A 22981-nucleotide genomic window follows, 5' to 3' on the forward strand; every position below is an offset into this window, starting at 1 on the left:
TTTTGAAAGAATATTTGAACTTTTGCCTCTTCTTAAATAATTAAAGAAAAACTTAGGTGAATGTAAGACAACATTATCATTAAACTTCATGGGATTCTTTCCTGACAACTTCACATATCATCCATTTAGCTCATAAAACACTCATGGAACCAGTAGAAACACAAATGACCCTATACCCTTAAGAATGGAATTACCCAATCTATCATAGGGCAAGGAAAGCATTCATGTCTCTTTCGTTAGTTAGACTTCTCCCGGGAATACTATGATAACCACATTAACCTATCAAACCATGGATGCAACACTCAGCAATAAACTCAACCAAAAAGCACTGGTTATCCAACATTTAAGACCAATTGGACTCAAAACTAAGATCCAAAAATGATTATATAACACCCCAAGAAAGTTCACATTAACCTTTACAAGCACATAATGCGTTCCTCTCTTATCAATATTTTAACAAACACATGGTTTGCATGAAAGGTAAGAGCTTGAAAAATAGAGTAACAACACATGTGAACAAGCTCAATGCACCAATTCATCACCAAACACACTATTTGTAATCATACTAGCCTAAGTAAATCAACCACCATTCAATTAAGCAAACAAACCTCATGTGGGTGTTTCATCAAACACATAGTGAGCACTAGTGTATGGAAGCAAGTTTTTGCAATTGAGCATGTAAGACAAGGCACACATTCAAAAAAATTTCATCCCACTAACCATATTCTATCAAATTAAGCTCAAACAAATTAAATTCAAACCAAAAGAAATCATGGAATGTTATAATCATTTGTATTTTAAAGAGAATTTCTCAAAAGTTCATACCTTGTAAGCTTACTTAAGAGAGGAAAAATTATAAAATAAAATTCCAAATACTTATCCAAGTTTCGTTCTTCAAATACCCTTTTCAACTTATGCTCTCACCTACAAACACCCAAAAATACACTAAAATTGAATAAAAACATTAGAAAATATCAAGAAAATTTCTTGGGTTGCCTCCCAAGAAGTGCCCTTGTTAAAGTTGTGGCACGATCTCTCTTGACTATGATTTATGTATCCATTTAGAAGATTTGAATCATTTACCCAACATTTGATATACACATCTTAGAGGTACTTTTTAAAACTAAGGGAACAATGATACATATTCTATCTCGCCACTTTGAAGACTTGAACCTTTTACTCAACTTCACATCAAACTTCCGAATAGACTCATTAGGTATTGGTGAGAACATAAAAAAAACACTTGTAAAACATTGGATTTTTTATTTATCAGCCTTCAAGTGAGGAAAGTCATTTTGCTCTTTTAGAGTGAAAAACTCCAAAATGTAAGAATCTTGCTCCTTATCTCCAACGTTCATTATTTTCTCAGGTGGGTCGACTTTCATCACATCCACCTAGCATAATATAGAAAAGTGGTTGGAATGAGGTCGTTTTCCCAATTTTGGAGTCACATTATTCTTGACATTCTCACCCTGAAATGAACTAGAGTCTTTACAATTTATTTGCTTGGATTTTCCTTTCAACGCTAGTATCGATTCTTTAATTTTGTCATCCTTCATTATTTTTAGTTTGGTTGGCTGGAAAATCACCAAGAATTCTTCCATATCAAGCCCACCATCAACCACATAACTTGATATATTTTCCTTATCAACCTCATTTTGAAGATTGGACATATCCATGGCACTTGAAAGATCGACCTACTCACCTACTTCTTCTTATTTTTCACTCTCAATTCCAAAAGGCACCATGGATTAATGCAAGTGATGCACATCCTCCTCTATTGTAGTCTCCCGATCCAAGAGAATTAGAGGTATGTTCAACGCCATTGTATCTAGCACATTGTTCTTTCTTTATCACATCATGAAACCTATCAAACTTATAAGAATAACTAGCAATTTTGTTAGCATAACTAGGGGAAGGGCATTTGGACAATCACTCCAATGTCCATCTCAACCACCACATAAAGAATAATCATACTCCCAATAGGATTGAGATGGTGGCACACCATTTTTGGGGAGAATATTTACAATTTTGCCAAAAGTGGGTTCCACCATAATATGGACATAGATCATCAAGATAAGATTTAAAACCACCAAATTTATATTCATTCCAATATTCCATAGTAACAAGTAAACTAAAACAAAAATCTACCTAAAATGAGAAAGAAAAGAAAATCACAAACAAATATTTGCAAGTTTGATAATCCTTGTCAAAAAAGCTTAACTCACGTTGAGGTCGAATCCCCGAGAAGTGAGTCTAGTCTTTAAACCCTATAGGTTTTGATGGTGTCTAAGTGTACACCCGTAGTGTAGAAAAATGAAATGCATGAAAATGGCGGGATTTGTTTGGAAAGTTCTTTAATCAAAATAAATCAATCTACCAACTCAAAGTGACAAATGTGGTTAAGATTTTAATATGAGACAAGTCTTAGGGAAAATAATGCATGTTTTCATAATAATTGAGTGCAAATTCTAGTTATACACTACATGGGTAGGCTAGGTTATGAGTTCTTGAGGCTAGTCTTTCAAACAAACCTCAGGATTATTACATATGGATCATTTTGGATACCTCATGGATGTGGCAAATAAATTCACCTAATACCTCAATTGGGCATCCCTATTTATAGGAAGATGCCCAAGATCTAGCTAAAACTCAACTCACCCATATTTCTAGATGATGAAAAGAGCATAAGCTATACTAACCACTGTTCACTAATGCCTTGTCACACATATTCGTTTTTCAATGATGATATAGGATGCAAAGGTAAACTCACATCTCTTTTCAAAGATGATGTGAGAGTTTGAGAATTTGGCATTTTTACACATAAATCCAAACTAAATCAATCAAGCACTAGTGAAACCCATATTCAATGACTCAGAATCTACACTAATAAATCACAACCCACATATATTTGTACCCAAGTTCAAAATAATCCCAAGATAAATTGTTTAGCTACTCATGAAGTTAGGGAGAAGAAATATACAAAAAGGGTCATTCAATGCATCCATGGAAATTGAAAGTAGAAGATTCTTCAATTTAACTTCAATGTCACTAAACTCAAATTGGAAATTTAAACAAAATAGTTTCCCAAAATTAGTAGAGTTTACAAAGTCTCCAAATTCAATTCTCAAAGTGATCAATGCCAAATAAGAAAGAGTTTTTGCTTTATAAGTGATTTAGGGTCGACTAAATAAAATTACACAATTGCCCCTGGGCATAAACCCTTTATACCGTGATTTTTCCATCTTAGTCGCGATCATGGCTCCACGGTTGTAGTGAAATTCTCATGATCGTAGGAATTTGACTATCTTGACTTATCGCGATTATGGTTCTCACTCTGCAATCATGGTACATGAGGCCAAATTTGCTTCTAGTTTTCCATCTTTTGCACCACTTCTTCTCTTATTGATCTCTTTTATGCTCAATGACAATTCATTCCTTCTCATCACCTGTATACCTACAAAATATAGAAATTAGTAAATTCAAATAACAAAGTTGTCTCAATTATACCTTTAAATCATAGTAGTGTGCATGAATTTGGATGTAAATGAGTGGTAACTTTACCATTCATTAACACTCCCAACTTAAACCTTTGCTTGTCCTCAAGCAACACTACCTCTTACTCAATGAGAAAATGCAAATTTAAGCCCATTTATACAACCAAATGATCACAGTGACTTCAAACTTGATTAACACCGCAAGTAGCTCTCAAGCATGGGCAAAGCTATTCTCACGACTCCCCTCGACGTGCAATACAATCTCAAAGATTAAAAGGACTTTTAATAACTACAATGCAACAATTACTAGCTCTATAGAAGTGACTCCCTATCAATAGAACTCTATTATACTCCCTTGCCTCATTTTTCAAAAGACGATAATTTCACGCACCTCAATTAGTCTACATGCCTGCTCACGAGAAGAAAATCCCACACAGCAAATTATCTACTATGCAATAATGGATTTAAGTGAAACACTCACTCTCACAAAGACTTCCTCAATGCTAAAAAGTACCATACCATATGCTTGCCCTTATTTTAAATTTCCATTACAATGACTACACTTGGTTAGAGATCTCGAAGGAATTTTTCAAGCTTGTAGCATAGGTTTGGGAAAGGGTATGATACTATTTGGGTACAAAGTAACTACACCCATCTTGAACATCTACATCATACTATTTAACCTAACTTCTGACCATGGACTACTTCATTTGTTTCCAAAATTCACACATCCCTCCTTTTGTTACCTTGATTTGCCTAATTCATTGAAAGCATTTTCTATTGACTATTTCTTTTGCACTCTATGTTATTCCTTCTTTTGATGATTCCTTTTTTTTTTTTTACTTTTTTTCAATTTCTCTCTTTGTTTGCATCATTGGCATCCACTTACATTATCATGGTCCAAGGTCATCTCTTCCAAATTTACCACCCCCAACTTAGGCATTTGGCCTCAATCTTAATTTTTCAAGTTCAAGGAAGGTAGGGTTCAAAAGAGGGAAAAACTTTGAATGGTTCAAGGCTTGTAATAGGGTTGTAATGAAAGGCTTGAAGGATCAAAATGGGTAACTAAGGATACTATTCTATGTATGGGTAGGCTATTTAGGCTAAAGTGGGCTCCTAATATTCACCAAGGAGGCCTAAGATCATTTCACCAACCGAGTATAATCATAATTAGCCTTGAGAGACTAATGCGGTAAGTTCTAGATGGTACAAGTATGCATGAGAGTTAGACAATTATGCTCACCGCACATAGCATGCAAACTTTTCAAGGAGGCTCAATTGCAATTCTTACTAGGGAAAAATAGGAGTATTTACCAATTTTTACTAGCTAAAGACTTTTGAGTAACAAAAAGAGGTATTGTTACAAAATTATTCACGCCCATGCCCTTGTTTTTAAAACATTTTTGGATGGAAGGGAGTGTTTGATTCACATTTGCACTGCACACAATTTTCTATTTATGGCATCAAACCAAGTCGTCATCTCGTATTTCAGCTTCTGTGAGGGGAAACCATATGGATACTCAAACTTCACCATAGGTATAAAGTGATCCCAAATCCAAAATGCCACAAGTACTTAGATTTCCCTTGCATTTATATCTCTGATGCTATGAGTACTCAGACTTCCCCTGCATTCATTGCTCAAAACCTAATCACAAAAATTTTCCCTTAAGAATGTCTTTACTCAATCTATCATAAGGAAAGGCTCATCCGATATCACCATAAATAAGAAAAAGATAAATAAAAAAAATAAAAAAATTAAACAAGTAACTAATCCATGAAATGTGGGCACCATCAGAGTGCCCAAATATTTTAACCTAGAATGTGAATAAAAATCATCCAAAATAACATAAAAATATCCAAAAATATATCAATAATACAAACCCAATAAATTAATGAATACGGAGACAGGAACCCCGAACTAAGAAGCTTTCAGTGACCCTCACTGCATAATCAATAATACATTAAGAAAATAAAATGGTTCTCCCTTTAACCGCATTAAGAGATGTTGTCTTAATCTGTCTCTGCATCATCTCCAACATTATTAGAACTGGACCAGTTCGCTGGGGCCTCATCATCACTGTCAACTTTGGAATAAGGAAGTCTATCTCTGGTTTCAGAACCTTCCAAAGTCTCTTCACCCCTTTCTGTATCTTGGTGAAGAACTTGCCTCTCTTCTTCCCCCTCTTCTTCATTTTCTCATGTGAGTCCCGAAGATCCATGTGAGACTCTTCCAAAGATGAATAGATCCTCTCAAGCCTAGCAATAGTATCTCCTTACTTCCTCTGATCCTTTAAGTACCTCTCATAATTAGAAAGAGAAACATAGGAATGTTAGGTGGTGGAAGTCTCTCCTGATCCCTAAGGCAACCCTACTACGAGCTTCTTTATTTCCCTCAAATAAACCATGATCTCATCAAATGGTCTAGATATGGATTTCCTGTAATACTCTATCTTCTTCTTTGTCGAGTTACGCAATTCGATCTTTTATTTCTTACTCTTTCCTGATGCATCCTCACCCAAAATCTAAAGAGGATAAATATGGGTATTTGGGCACACCTAAGTGTCATCAGGGTACTCCTTAACCCTAGATCTCTTGAACAACTCAGCAATTAAAGAAGGGGAATAAGAGGAGCGTACCACCGTGGATCTTGAAATGATTCATATCTGAGATTACAAGCCGACCAACATTCAAGGAAATGTTGTCTAGTATACAAGCAACCATCTGGACTTTTATGTATAGAATAGTAGTCATGTGTGTGCATGGAGAAACCTTGCTACAAATTATGTTCAACCAAATCCAGGCCTCAGTTGTGAAACCTTTCATCGACATACCCCTCTTTATGGCTGCCCAATGAACCTCTTTACTTGGACACGACTTCTCTTCTATCCAACTCCTTGGTTCACACTATTTTGTACTGAATTGAACTATATCTGCATTCAAGAGCCTATATAGGTCATTTATCTATTAAGTTCTAAAGTTTAATTCCTTCCCTCTGATCCTGATGATTGGGTATGATAGAGATACCATGCTAAGGTTAGCATAGAATTTCCTTACCCATTGCTCATTTGCCTAATAATAATTCAGGGCAAAACACCTCTACCCAGTGGCTATGAATAGATCATGGAATGCCAAAAGATATTTTGGCACCTTATCAGGACATATGACCCTCTCCAGTAGCAACTTCGTCTTGGGGAGATCACCATAGTAGCATTTTTGGCATTTAGATGCCATGAAATGGACTTGGTCATAATTTCCTATGATGTAAATCAGGAAAACCTAAGAACAACACAACAACACTCATCATTAACATTTTCATGCAAAAACTATGCTATGTTGTCCAATTAAGCTCATGGGATGGTTTCTTGGTAGGTTTTGGGCAAGAATTGGAAGTGCAAGATTTTTTTTGTTCAGGCTGTAAATCAGCTTCAAATATGGTGATCGTGGGTCCTTGAGCTGTGATCGTGGTGCTGTGATTTCAATCCAATGACTGTGATTGCGGTATCTGAGGAAAGACTAGGCCAAATTTTCAAAAATTCAAATCACCTAATATCATTGTCAAATTGTGTTTCAAATTAGGAAATAACCTTATGCATATGAAACCTAGCCTCTGGATGTTTGATTATGCCCTTGGAACATGGAAAAATTTAGCACTGCATTCATTTGGGCATTTAATCAAGAACTTAGCGTGCACACACTATTTCTAGTGAATTTGAACAAAATTTGGGTACTTAAAAGTTTATTACGACTCAAACTAGGGCCTGGCCGTGACGGACATCCTGAACAATAAAGGCTCGGAACGCCCTTATCTATCTGGTAATCATACACAACATTCATATAATAAAAGAAGATGCAGAAAGATAATCTGCTATGGAAACGTGGTCAATTCTAAATTCAACATAATTATGGAAACTGCAATTCAACAACATCTAAAAACATCTGACTCATTCTGCAAAATCTCTACTACATGAAAATCCGACAACTGTTTGAAACTGGGAGAAGGCCCCTAGTAGACCAAATCTGAAATAAGTGACATAATCTGAAAAGACAGGCCTTACAGAATAAAGAAGGCTCACCACTACACAATCTGATTAACTATCTAAATTATCTATGGCTTATCTGGACACCTAGACTGTGCCTCAGAACCTGAGAGGTTTGAAGGGGAGGGGGTCAATACAGATGTACTAGTACGCAGAGCATATCCAAATTAATCATTTATTATCCGACATATACGAGAGCAATTTAAAACAGTTCATGAGTATATCATATAGTATAAATTCATATGGGAATTTTAAAGACTCTGTAAAACTCATCACAACTCTGAGAAATCTGTGTTACTTCTGCTATAGGTGGTATACCCTACAACTCTGAAAAATTCCATGGGCTATATGGAAACTACCATTAACTCGGTAGCGGAGCCCCCAACCCAAGTGTGCCGCAAGGGTCAAAGTCTCTAAATCTACTACGCCACATAGCTGTTTCCAGCGTACAATAATAATCTACCTGTACCGACAAATACAGTTTCAGGATAAAAGTTGCTTGAACTCGCGCCATCTTTGGGTAACTACCTAATCCTCTTTAAGCCCCTTCGTAAAACTCTATCAAAACATGCAGTCTCTGAAAACATACTCTAAAAACATGCTTTGAAAACATAATCTGTTATGACATAAATACATATGGTATCGTCATACCATTGACTTGCAAGTCACATCTCTGACCCATTATTAGTCTATCATAAATCTCTGTATTCAAAATATAAGTTTTGAGACCAACATTTCAATAATTCAATTCAATGAATCTTTTCCTTCTCAATCCTCATGTAAACACATGCAATTCTTTCTCATACGCACAAGAACATATTAATATCAAGAAACGCCCTCTCAATAATTCCAAATCATGTTTAAATGCTAGGATATAGCAAAAAATCTTTCAAATTACAAAACCATAATTCTTTAAATCAATACAAGAGAGGGAGATCATAATTTATGCTCTCAACAATCTTAAATCTCAAATTCATACATATACATATACATATATATATATATATATAAATCAATTTAGGAGAAAAGACCACAAGACCAAAACAATAGTAGCATTGAAACTTTCAAAAAGCATAATCAATAATATAGTTTTCAAAAACTCCATAAAATACATGCATCAAAACCTTTAAATTATGCTTTAACAATTTCAAGCACATGAAGGTTTTTAAGATAAATCCCACGTACCACTATTTCAAAGAATAATGAATGATTGTTGAAGCTTATGGATTGGGGATTCCAAATCTCTAATTATCTTTAAAAACTCACAGTTGAATCTTAAGTTATGAGGATTTTTAGTTTGAAGCACTAATGGAGTTTCTTGGGAGATTTTGATGAAATAATCTTACTTTGGTGTTCTTGGGATTAAATCCCGTGTTAGAGATGATAAAGTGTTGGAGAAGTGCCATTTTACCCTTAATGAGATAGAGTAAAAATATAACTGGTGCCCAATTTTATGGGCCACCGCGATGCACCACTATCGTGGTGGCTCACTGGAAATTGACGAATGCAAAATTGGGTTCCTCCACGACGCACCACTATCGCGAGGTCCTACTGGAATTTGACAATTGCTAATTAAACCTTCTCCACGATGCGCTAAACACCAAAATGATGATGTTTTACGACTAGCACATAAAATAGCCATAACTTCTTCACCGAGTGTCCGTTTTGGATGAATCTTATATCGACAGAAAGCTTATTCAGTCATCTACGTAATGAAAAGTTGAAATCTATGGAATTACATAGGGAAATAAGTGTAAATCATTCTAGAAGCCATATCTTGACACTTTAGGTACAAAATTTAGCTAGGAAAAGTTTGAGGGTGTTACAATATCCCCCCCTGGGAACATCCATCCCCGAATATTGATGCGGGACACATACACGCATAATTTCAAGCATACTAAGGCATAGAAAGAATAAAGAAAGGCTTGTACCTTCTATTTCATCATCCATTGGATCAAAAAGCTTTGGGTATCTAGCTCTTATGTCAACTTTTGATTCCTAAGTTACTTCTTCAATTTTTTGGTTTCTCCACCATACTTTAACCGATGCTATCTCTTTGTTCCTCAATCTTCTAACTTGGCGATCCAAAATTTCTATAGGCTCTTCTTCATAGGATAAGGAGTCTGTCACTTTGATTTCTTCGACAGGCAACACTAAAGAATGGTCTCCAATACACTTCTTCAACATAGATATATAAACAATAGATATACAGAACCCAAACTGGTTGGAAATTCCAACTCATATACAGCTCGATCTATCCTTTTTACAATCTTATATGGTCCTATATAAAGAGGACTCAACTTACCTTTCTTTCTGAATCGCATGACTCCTTCATGGGAGAAACCTTGAGAAACACCTAATCTCCAACCTCAAACTCTAGATCTTTTCACCTAATATCAGGGTAGGACTTATGGAGACTCTGAGCTGTCTTAAGTCATTCTCTAATGACTTTCACATCCTCTATTGCCTGATGAGCAAGATCAGGCCCAAACATCTACATCTCCCCTACTTCATACCATCCTATCGGAGATCTACAACTTCTCTCATATAATGCTTCAAAAGGAGCTATCTTAATATTGGAATGGAAACTATTATTATATGCAAACTATATTAATGGTAAGTGCTCTGCCCAACTACCTTTAAAATCAATTACGCAGGCCCTCAACATATCCTTAAGGGTCTGGATAGATCACTCATCTTACCCATCTGTCTGAGGATGGAAAGGCGTGCTTAAATTCACTTGGGTACCTAAACTCTTTTGATATAATCTCTAAAATTATAAAGAAAATTGTGTACCTCGGTAAGATATGATGGACACTGGTGCCCCATGCAAATGAACTATTTCTGCAATGAACAACTTAGCATAATCCTCTCCCAAATAATTAGTCCTGATGGGTAGAAAGTGAGCTAACTTGGTCAACCTATCTATAATCACCCAAATGGAATCATACTGGTTTCAAGACCTTGAAAGTCCTGTAATGAATTCCATATTAATCATCTCCCACTTTCATAAGGGCAAAGCTATCTCTTGAGAAGAACCATCCGTCCTCAAATTTTCTACTTTAACTTGTTGATAATTCAAACACTTGACAAAATAATTAGCCACATTACGCTTCATATTATTCCACCAATAAATAGTCTTTAAATCCTGATACATCTTAGTAGGACCAGGGTGAACAACATACCTCGACGTGTGAGCTTCGTCTTGGATCCTCTTCCTCAGACCATCTACATCTGGTACACACAACCTACCCTGGTATCTCAAAATACGATCACCACCGATATCAAATGAAATCACTTTCTGTTAACCCACATCTTTCTTAATTTGCATCAATATGGGATCCTCAACCTGGTTTTCTTTAACTTCTATACAAAGGGAAGATTTAGCTATCTCATGAACAACCATTCCCCCATCTTCGGAATCCAAGAGACGCACCCCTTGATTTGTAAGCCGGTGAATATCTTTCACCATCTCCCTCTTCCCTTCCTCAACATGAGAAAGACTGCTCATGGACAATCTCTGAGGGCGTCAGCTACAATATTTTCCTTACCCGGGTGATAGTGCAGGCTCATGTCATAGTCTTTTAAAAGTTCCAACCACCGCTTCTGCCTGAGATTCAATTCTTTCTGTGAGAAAACATACTGTAAACTCTTGTGGTCAGTGAAAATATCTACATGCACCCCATAAAGATAGTGCTGCCAAATCTTAAGTGCAAAGACCACAGCTGCTAATTCCAAGTCATGAGTAGGGTAGTTTCGCTCATGCACCTTCACTTGCCTAGATGCATAAGCCACCACCTTATCGTGCTTTATAAGAACACACCCAAGTCTCACTAGGATGTATCATAGTATACAACAAAACCTTTTGTACCCTCCAAAAGAGTCAAAATAGGAGTAGTAGTCAACTTGTCTTTTAACATCTCCAAACTATCCTCACAAAAGTCCGACCATAAAAATTTCACCTTTTTCTGAGTCAACTTAGTAAGTGGTGCAACTACGGAAGAAAAACTCTCTACAAATCTTCTGTAATAACCCGCCAAACCTAAGAAGCTCTGAATGTCGGTTAGAGTCATGGGTCTGGACCATTTTCTCACTGCTTTAATCTTTTGGGGATTAACCTTAATCCCCACACTGGACACAATATGCCCCAATAGCGCAATAGCATTCACCCAGAATTCACATTTGGAAAATTTTGCATACAACTTTTGATCTTTAAGAGTCTGAAGGATGATTCTGAGGTGATTGGCATGGTCCTCCTCGCTCTTAGAATATACCAAAATGTCATCAATGAAGATAATGACAAACAGATCTAGAAACTGATGAAAAACCCTATTCATTAGTCCATGAAAGCTGCAAGGGCATTACTCAACCCGAAGGACATGACTAAGAATTCATAATGGCCGTATCTGGTTTAGAAAGCTGTTTTAGGAATATCTGACTCTCTAACTTTCAACTGGTGATATCCCGAACGAAGGTCTATCTTTGAAAAACATTTTGAACCCTGAAGTTGGTCAAAAATATCATCAATCCTAGGAAGGGGATATTTATTTTTAATTGTGACCTTATTCAACTGGCGGTAATCTATGCACATACACAGGGAACCGTCTTTCTTTCACACAAAAAGTATAGGTGCACACCAGGGAGACATACTGGGGTAGATAAAACCTTTATCTTGAAGGTCTGCTAGCAATTCTTTCAACTCTTTTAGCTCTACAAGAGCTATCCTATATGGTAGAATAGAGATAGGATAGGTATCTGGCAACAAATCAATACCAAAATCTATCTCCCTATCAGGTGGTATTCCTGAGAGATCATCTGGAAAGACTTTTGGGAATTCATTCACTACGGGGACAGATTGAAGAGGAAGAATTTCGCCACTAGAATCTTTAACCTTGATAAGATGGTACAAACAACCCTTAGAAAAAGGTTTACGAGCTCTGAGGTAAGATATAAAGTGCCCTATAGGTGCTAGAGAATGCCCCTCCCATTCCATCACAGACTCATTCGAAAAAAAAAAAGATGACTCTTCGGGTCCTATAATTCAAGGTGGCATAGTATGAATGGAGCCAGTCCATCCCTAAGATGGCATCAAAATCAATTATATCAAGTTCTATGAGATCTGTTAAAGTATCCCAGCTACAAACAGTCACAACACAACCCCTATACACCCTCTTAGCAAAAACATAATTCCCCACCGGGTGGAAATAGAAAAGGGTTTAGAAATCACATCGAGCCTAAAATCAAAACCAACAGCCATATACGGGGTCACATAGGATAAGGTAGACCCGGGATCTAATAACACATAAACATCATGAGAAAAGATTTGCAACATACCGGTATCAATATCTGGGGAGGCCGTTGCCTCCTGGTAATTGGTCAAGGTGTACAACCAATTTTGGTCATTTCCAGTGGCTGAAGTGGTACCCTTCAGAGGTGGTGGTGGTGCAGCAGAATTCGCCTGAGACTTGGATCCTCCAACATTATTCCTTGCGGCCGGACAGTCTCTCTGGATATGGCCTGGTTGGCCACATGAATAAAATACCAAAGTGCCAAACTGATATCTCTCTGGATGATTCCTCCCGCATCTCCCACAGCGTAGATAGGACTGAGAGGTATAGGCTACACTTCCTTGCGACTGCGTACCCTACATCCTTGGCCCCTGACTAGATTGAAAATTCTGGGTGCGCTGCTCAGCTGTGGTTCTAGATACTAGAGCACTAGCTGCTGACTGATCATTACCCCAATTCTTTTTCTTTTGCCATTTTCTGCCCCAATTACTGCTCTACTACTGACTATCACTCTGGTCTATCACTCTGGCTCTCTTTGACTGCCTGTCCTTTTCCCTAGATTAGGCTATCTTTTTCTTCTTTTCCTCAACTAGCTGCATGTGGACTGACAGTCTAGCAAAGTCCATATTTCTATTCAGCATAGCTCCCTGACACTCAAGCACCAGATCGTCTGAAAGGCCGGAAGCAAACTTTCTCCTTCGGGCCCTCTTACTACTCGTCATCTCAGGGGTATAACGGGCCAGCTGATTAAAATTTAGAGTATACTCTTGAATACTCATCTTACCCTGCTTAACGTTAATGAACTCTTTTTCTTTAGCTTCCCTCAGCTCCATAGGAAAGAATCGATCAAGAAATGCTTCCACAAACTCATCCCAAACTATGGGCTCAGCATTGTGACCCTTCGCATCTTCCTACTTGTTGTACCATTCGTTCGCTACATCTTTTAACTGGTATGTTGCTAGCTCAACACCTTCCACCTGATCAACATGCATTACTTTGAAAATCTTCTCTATTTCATCTATGAACCCCTGCGGGTCCTCTTTTACCTTAGCGCCAAAGAACTTGGGCGGGTTCATTCTCATGAATTGGCCCACTCTAGTAACTTTAGAAGTAACATACACCGACCCCATATCTTTCAACCTTTGAGTCAGTGCGGTTACCAGCTATGCAAGCATGTGAATAGACTGTCTGACTTCAGATTAGACACCTCTCCTTCACGAGGCTGAGTGTGATTGTCCCCTATCTGGGGAGCTCTAGGAGGACTGGTCGGTACAGGAGGTACTTCCGGAGTAAGAATAGGTTCTGTGGTATGATCTCTATTATGGTTACGTATCCTATGGGTGGGATGGACTTCATCATCCTGAGCATTAACGTTGGTGCGATGGGGAGGCATAGTTGGATTTCTAAAAAACAAGAGATCATTGATTAGGGGACAGATTACACTCTGAAGAACGAATTAAATCACAAGGAAGAGAAACATTCCTAAATGCCTAGTAGCCCCCTGCTTATAAGTGTGGCGAACTACACACCCATAAACAAGGCTCTACCCAACGTGATTTTACAGACACCCTGGGACCATGAACCGTGCTCTGATACCAAGTTTGTCATAACCCAAACTAGGGTGTGGCCAGGACGGACACCCCAAACCATGAAGGCCCGGAACGGCCTTCTCTATCTGGTAATCATGCACAACATTCATATAAAAAAAATATGTGGAAACATAATCAGCTATGGAAACATGGTAAATTCTAAATTCAACATAATTATGGAAACTGCAATTCAACAATATCTAAATAACATCTACCTCAGTCTGCAAAATCTCTACTATATGAAAATCTAACAACTGTCTGAAACTAGGACAAGGCCTCGGTAGATCAAATCTAAAATAAGTGACATAATCTGAAAAGACAGGCCTTCTGGAATAGAGAAGGCTCACTATTGCACAATCTGATCAGCTGTTTGAATTATCTACTACTTATCTGGATCCCTAGACTGTGCCTCAGAACCTGAGAGGTTGGAGAGGGAGGGGGTCAATACAAATGTACTGGTACGCAAAGAATATATAAAATAATTATTTATTATCCAACATATATGAGAGAAATTTAAAATAGTTAATGAGTATATCATATAGTTAGAATTCACATGGGCATTTTAAAGTCTCTGTAAAAATTATCACAACTCTGAGAAATCTGTGTTAATTCTGTGCTAGGTGGTATACCCTACAACTCTGAAAAATTCCATGGGCTATATGGAAATTGCCATTAACTCGGCAGCGAAGCCCCCAACCCAAGTGTGCCGCAAGGGTCGAAGTCTCTAAATCTACTATGCCACACGGCCGTCGCCAGCGTACAATAATAATCTACCCGTATCGACAAATATGGTTTCAGGCTAAGAGTTGCTTGAACTCGCGCCATCTTTGGGTAACCACCTAATCCTCTTTAAACCCCTTCTTAAAACTCTATCAAAACAAGCAGTCTCTAAAAACATACTCTGAAAACATGCTCTGAAAACATAAACTATTATGGCATAAATACATATGGTATCGTCAAACCATTGACTTAGAAGTCACATCTCTAAGCCATTATTAGTCTATCATAAATCTCTGTATTCAAAACATAAGTTTTGAGACCAGCATTTCAGTAATTCAATTCAATGAATCTTTTCCTTCTTAATCCTCATGTAAACACATGCAATTCTTTCTCATTCGCACAAGAACATATTGATATTAAGAAACACCCTCTCAATAATTCTAAATCATGTTTAAATGCTAGGATATAGCAAAAACATCTTTCAAATCACAAAACCATAATTCTTTTAATAATAAAAGAGAGGGAGTTCATAATTTATGGTCTCAACAATCTTAAAACTCAAATTCACACATATACATATATATGTAAATCAATTTAGGGGAAAAGACCACAAGGCCAAAGCAATAGTAGCATTGAAAATTTCGAAAAGCATAATCTATAATATAGTTTTCAAAATCCCCATAAAATACATGCATCAAAACCTTTAAATCATGCTTTAACAATTTCAAGCCCATGTAGGTTTCTAGGATAAACCCCACGTACCTCTATTTCGAAGAATAATGAGTTATTGTTGAAGCTTACGGATTGGAGATTCCAAATCTCTAATTATCTTCAAAAACTCAAGATTGAATCTTGAGTTACGAGGATTTTTAGTTTGAAACCCTAATGGAGTTTCTTGAGAGATTTTGATGAAAATAATCTTACTTTGGTATTGTTGGGATTAAATCTCGTGTTAGAGATGATAAGGGGTTGGAGAAGTACCATTTTACCCTTAATGAGATAGAGTAAAAATATAACTGGTGCCCAATTTTATGGGCCACCGTGATGCGCCACAATCTCGGTGGCTCACTAGAAATTGGCGAATGCGAAATTGGGATCCTCCACGATGCGCCACTATCGCGAGGTCCCACTAAAATTTGACAATTGCTAATTAACCATCTCCGTGATGCGCTAAACACCAAAATGACAATGTTTTATGACTAGCACATAAAATAGCTATAACTTCTTCATCGAGTGTCCGTTTTGGATGAATCTTATATCGACGGAAAGCTTATTCAATGATCTACATAATTAAAAGTTTAAATCTATGGAATTCCATAGGGAAATAAGTGTAAATCATTCTAGAATCCAAAGCTTGACACTTTAGGGACAAAATTTAGCTAGGAAAAGTTTGGGAGTGTTACAGAATTCAAACTACATACCGAATTGAGGATGAAAATGGGATGAAATGCAAAACTTAGATGCTTAAAACACGATCAAGAAAGAATTCAATTTGAGATAAAATTGAAAAGGGAGTATGGGGGAAATAGGGAAATTGACTAATTTTTTAACCAGTCATGACCGCGATCATGGTCCAAGTTCTGTAATTACAGTCATACAGATAGCGTGATTATGGTAGAACAAGTGTTGTGATTGCGGTAATTCAGGCTATTTTTGTCCTCTATTTTCCCCTGCTCAGTCCACTACACAAAAGTTTCATAATGTCCCCTATTCAACTGCATTCAAAACACCTTCTAGCACTATAATTTCATGGATTAATCACTAACAAAATAAAACCTACTCTACTAATTAGAAATAAGGTATACAGGCCACTTTTATGGCATTGGTGGGCTTTCTCCCATATAACGCCTTGTTTATCATCACAGCACGACGTTCTTAAATTTTAAAGTTGGATCCTTAAGGGACCCATCATTCACCTACTCATCCACATCAATAATTGATACCACTTGAAGCTCCATAGGTTGTTTTTCCATTTTGCACACCCGAAAGGACACTTCATTATTATGAACTCAGAATTTCATTTCTCCTAACTCTAAATCAATGTTAAATCTTTCGATTGCAAGGAAAATTCAGCCAAGGTAATGGGTATCTCTTGGTCAATTTAACAATCAAGGACAACTAAATCCGTCAGAAGGATGAAATGGTCCACCTTTACTAACCATCAAACAAAACTCCAACTAGTCTGCCATCAAAATCCTCATTGTTGTTAGTGTAGTTGTACTCAAACAAAGTTTTTGATAGATTACATAGGTCATGAGATTGAATCTTGTACCAAGGTCACACAAAGTTTTTTTGAACGTGTGTGTCCCTATGGTGCAAGGGATTGTAAATGCCTCGGGATCCTCTTTATTTTTTTCTATAGCACTAGTCATGATAACGCTACACCCATGGGTAATTTCTATGGTTTCACCATCTACAAGACATTTCTTTGACATCAACTTCTTTATAAAATTAGCATATCTTGGGATCTCTTGAATTGCCTCTATCAATGGGATATTAATTGATAGATTGCTAAGCTCAACAAGGAACGTCTTGAATTTAGCATTTTCCTCCTTATTTTTGAGCCTTTGAGGGAATGGAGAAGGAACCTTCATGGAAGGCATCAGATCACTTTGCGGTTCATCATTCTCAACTACCTTTGGATCACCTACTCATCAACCACTTCTTTACTTAGCATCAATTCTTTTTCATTCCCTCCTTGAGACTTTGGAGCTTCCTCGTTTGAATCCACCATAAGATTCTTCTTCACATTGGTTTGTTCAATATTTGGATCTTTATCAACTTCCACCATAAGATCACCAAGGGTTTTTCCAATCCTTGTGACAATATCCAATACTTGAGCATTATTTTTCAGATTTACAACGATATCACTAGGAAGGCCTCCTTTTTGTCTAGTATTAAGTTGAGTAGAGATTTGACCGGTTTGAGTCTCTAATGGCTTGATTGAGATAAAATACGATAAAACTGTTTGGTTGCTTTGTGTAAAGTCTCCTTTTAATTCTCAGACCATTTTGTCCATTCTCTCCACTCTCATTGAGATCCTTGCTAACATATCCTCGGTCTTGAATTTTCAGGATCAACTGAGTTAGGCTCTTTACCCATTACTCGATCATGAGGTGGCACATATCGATCATATTCAATTTTATTTTCTCTCCAATCATGATTTCTATCCCTATAATGCCAATTTCTCTATCTTTCACAATCCGTCCAACCTTGGTTCCCACCTTTCCTTTGATAGGCCAAGTGGGAACCCACCTAATATTTAGCCAAATATCGAATTTCTTTATCAAGCCTTTTGGATTCTTCTTCATCATAGACCTTAGATGCAATGGCATTCACTAATTTAGTTGGTGCACCAACTCTAATTGTGTTATCATTTTTCTATGTTCTCCTTCCTCTCTTCATCCCTCTTTCTTTAGTCTTCATCAACATAGGAGGTGGTAGGAGACCCTTTAGCACCCATCACATTAAGGTCGAATCCTCGAGGAGTGAGTCTAGTCTTCTACTCTATAGGTATTGATAGTGTTTAAATATATTCCCATAGTGTAAACAAAATGAAAATCATGAATTAAAAGAGGGGGATTTGCTTGGAAAGGTCTTCTATCAAAATCAAATCAAACTACCAACTCAAAGCGACGATTGTGGTTAAGATTTTAATTTGAGACAAGTCGTGGGATTATGTCTTCCTTGGGGAAAATAATGCATAAGTTCATGATAATTGAGTGCAAATTCTAGTCATCAACTACATGGGTAGGCTAGGTTAAGAGTTCTTAAGGCTAGTTTTTCAGCCAAACCTCAAGATTATCACCCACGGATCTTTTCGGATACCTCATGGATGTGGCAAGAAATTTCACCTAATACCTCAATTGGGCATCCCTATTTCTAGGAAGATGTCGAATATCTAGCTAATACTCAACTCACTCTTATTTTTAAGATGATGAAAAGAGCATAAGCTAAATCTAACTATTATTCAGTAATGCCTTGTCACCTATATCCCTCTTTAAAAGATGATGTAGGATCCAAAGGTACACTCGTACCCCTTTTAAAAGGATGATGTGAGAGTTTGAGAATTTGGGATTATCACCCACAAATACCAACTAAATCAAGAGAACACTAGTGAAACCCACAACCAATGACTAAGAATCTACACTAATAAATCATAACCCACATATAATTGCATCCTAGTTCAACATAATCCCAAGATAAATTGTTTAGCTACTCATGAAGTTAGGGAGAAGAAATATACAAAAAGGATCATTCAATGCATCCATGGAAATTGGAAGTAAGAATATTCTTCAATTTAACTTCAGTTTTGCTAAACTCAAATTGAAAATTTAAACACAATAGTTTCCCCAAATTAGTAAGGTTTACAATGTCTCCAAATTCAACTCTCAAAGTGATCAATGTCAAATAAGAAAGGGTTTTAGCCTTATAAGGGATTTGGGATGGCCACATATAATTACACAACAACCCCTAGGCATAAACCATATACCATGATCGCTCCAGCTTAGTCACGATCGCGGCTCTGCAGTCGCAGTGAAATTCTCACAACCCAAGCATTGACTATCTTGACTTACCGCGATTGTGGTTCTCAGTCTGCGATTGTAGTACCTGAGGCCAGATCTGCTTTGGGTTTTCCAATTTTTGCAACACTTCTTCCCTTTTTGATCCTTTTTAAGCTCAATTCTACTTCTTTCCTTCTTATCACCTATATACCTACAAAATATGGAATTAGTGAATTCAACTAACAAAGTTGTCTCAATCACACCTTTAAATAATAGTAGTGCGCACGAATTTGGATGTAAATGAGTGGTAAATTTACCACTTATCATTCTTTAGCTTCTTAAAACTGCCCTCACAAGATCAAACCCTAGGAATTTCACCTTTTTTTGAGTCAACCTAGTCAATGGGGCAGCAATCGAAGAAAAACTCTCTACAAACCTCCTATAATACCCAGCTAAAACCAAGAAGCTTCGAATATCAGTTGGATTCATGGTCTTAGGCCACTTCTTAACCACTACAACCTTTTCTGGATAAACCATGAAACCTTCACTAGAAACAACATGACCCTAAAAAGTAACAACATTCTTCCAAACTCGCACTTAGAAAATTTAGCATACAACCTCTGATCTTTAAGGGTTTGCAACACTATACGGAGGTGATTGGAGTGATCCTCCTCTTTTTAAATGTACCATAATGTCATCAATGAACACAATGATGAACAAGTCAAAAAATTGATGGAATACATAGTTAATAATATTCGTAAATTCCATCGGGGCATTTGTCAACCCAAAAGACATGACCAGAAACTCAAAATGACCATATCGGGTTAAAAAAGTAGTCTTAGGTATATCCACCTCCCTAATCTTCAGATGATGATACCTCGATGGAAGATCAATCTTAGAGAATTACTTAGCACCCTGAAGCTAATCGAATAGGTCATCAATCCTGGGAAAGGGATACTTATTCATCATTGTTACCTTATTCAATTGGCAGTAATCCATACACATTCAAAGGGAACCATCCTTATTATGTACGAACAAAATAGGAGCACCCAATGGGGAAACACTGGGGTGAATAAAACCTTTATCAAGAAGATCTTTCAACTACTCCTTATATTTTTTCAACTTAGCCAGAGCCATTGTATAAAAAGTAACAAAGATAGGACGGGTATGCAAAAAAAGGTTTATCCCAAAATCAATCTCCCTATTAGGAGGAATACCAGGAAGATCATTGGGAAACACATCAGGAAACTCACTAACCACAAAAATGGATTGCTATGAAGGACCTTTCGAGATATAATTTTTAACCCAGACCAAATGAACCTTCCCTTAGGCACTAGGGAACTCCCTTCCTATTCTATAATCGGCTCACTAGGAAATTTGAAAAGGACCTTATGGGTTTGACAATCTAGAGAGGCATAGCACGAATAAAGCCAATCCATCCCCAATATTAAATCAAAATCTAACATATCTAACTCTATTAGATCCACCAATATCTCCCAACCATAAATAGATACCACATAACTCTATATACTTTTTTAGCCACAACAGAGTCACCCACTAAGGTAGACACAACAAAGGGCTCAAGAATACACTCAGAACCGAACCCAAAATAAATATCCATTTAAGGGGTTACATAAGAAAGAGTAGACCCCAGATCAAGAAAGCAATACAAATCACAAAAAAGGAGTTGTAAGATACCAGTGACAACATCAAGAGAAGCCTCAAATTCTTGATGGGTGGCAAGAGCATACAGCTAATTCCAACCACTGTCGGAGCCAAAAGTAGCACCCTTTGTTGTAGGAGCTGAAGAAGTAGCGAATTTGAACCTAATTAGCTCCAAAAGCAACCTTATAAGGATAATACCGCTACATGTGACTAACATGACCATACCTAAAGTAGTTATTCCTTTCCTCATCAAAAAAACCATGATACATCTACCTATAAAAATGACAAGAGGATAAGATGGGGCAAACTGAGCTCCGTTGGCTTAAGAATGGGAACCTTATGCCTTAAATCCATTGTCATTCCAAAAGTGATGATCTCCAGAAGGCTTAGGATATGGAGAACTAGCCATAGAATAGGAACCATAATTTCCCCACTTTTTTAGACCATTTCCTTCTATCTTTACCACTATTTTACTGACCTCTACCCAGCTCAGAATACCTGAATTCCTTATGCTGCCTTTCCCCTATCTTAGCTTGCTTCTTTTTTCCTCCTCAACCTATTGCATGTATACCACAAGCCTAGAACTATCCATATCCTTGTTCAATAAGGCAACCTTGCATTCCAAAACTAAAATTAGGACAATCCTGAAGCAAATTTCATTATCCTCGCCCTCATGGAAGATACCAATTTTAGAGAATAATGAGATAACTGATGAAACTTCAGGAGATACTCCTTTATATTCTTTCTTCCTTGTTTAAAATTCATAAAATCCTTGGCCTTTACCTCTCTTAACTCTTAAGGAAAGAAGTGGTCCAGAAAAATATTAGAAAAAGTCATCCTACATAGCTAGCTCAGTATCATTTCCCCTCATCTACTCCTACTCCTCATATCACTTAAATGTCACATCCTTCATTTGGTATACAAAAAACTCAAAACTCTCAAAGTTAGAAGTATGCATGACCCTGAAGATTATTTTTATCTCATCAACAAAGTTTTGAGGATCTTTCTTAGCCTTGGAACCGGTTAAATTTATAGGACTCAACCTCATAAATTGGTCAACTCTAGTTACTTTAGAAGATAGAATGACAGAAGCAACATTCTCAGTCTGAGAGGCCATCAACTGGGTAAGTAAATAGATTGACTAGCAAAACTTAGCATTGGACACATCACCCTGAGGTGTCCAAGGAGGGATAGAGTGAATCGGTGGAACTCTATGAGGGAAATTAGGAGTTAGACCCCTAAACTGGGTCTGAACTCCATAAGTAGAATGAGCTCTAAGATGAGCTCCATCTGTATTGTCCTCAAGCCGGATTGAAGAGTTTTAATGAATATTAGATATTCTAGGAGGCATGGTCTAAAATACAAACAAATAGGAATTAGAGTAGAACCAAGGCCTTAGACTCTATAGCCTAAAATAGAATAAAAAGAAAAGAAAATATTCCTAGATATCTTATATCTTCTACCTTATAAGTATGGTGTGCTACATACCCATAAAAGAGATCTACTTGACATGGCTTTATGGACACCCAATTGACCATGATTCTAGGATATAATACAAACTTTGTCATGACCCAAACTAGGGCCTAGCCGTGATGGGCATCCCAAGTCCAAAAAGGACTGAGGACCACACCCTTTACCTAGCTAAAAACACTATAATACACTAACAGTGGCTCAATTCCT

General features: G+C 37.1%; 1 protein-coding gene across 1 annotated transcript; it reads right to left on the reverse strand.

Annotated features, from left to right (window-relative positions):
• Positions 1–3332: 3332 nt before the first annotated feature.
• On the reverse strand, positions 3333–13952 carry LOC124896136. The gene is made up of 4 exons (XM_047407672.1): positions 13818–13952; positions 13475–13733; positions 12869–13051; positions 3333–3457 (listed from the first exon to the last, which is right to left on the reverse strand). Exons 1-4 carry the CDS (start codon positions 13950–13952, stop codon positions 3333–3335), a joined length of 702 nt encoding a protein of 233 aa, XP_047263628.1.
• Between the last annotated feature and the right edge of the window lie 9029 nt (positions 13953–22981).

This window comes from Capsicum annuum, chromosome 2, assembly GCF_002878395.1.
Source record: "Capsicum annuum cultivar UCD-10X-F1 chromosome 2, UCD10Xv1.1, whole genome shotgun sequence".
Lineage (NCBI taxonomy): Eukaryota > Viridiplantae > Streptophyta > Magnoliopsida > Solanales > Solanaceae > Capsicum > Capsicum annuum.

Excerpts from the sequence above, each read along its gene's own strand:
- LOC124896136 (XM_047407672.1), bottom strand. The coding sequence starts at position 13,952 with ATGGGGTCGGTGTATGTTACTTCTAAAGTTACTAGAGTGGGCCAATTC. Across the intron at positions 13,052-13,474 it reads AGACGATCTGGTGCTTGAGT|GCCATATCCAGAGAGACTGT; the intron begins GTCAGGGAGCTA and ends GTGGCCAACCAG. Across the intron at positions 3,458-12,868 it reads CTCCCCAGATATTGATACCG|GTATACAGGTGATGAGAAGG; the intron begins GTATGTTGCAAA and ends TATATTTTGTAG.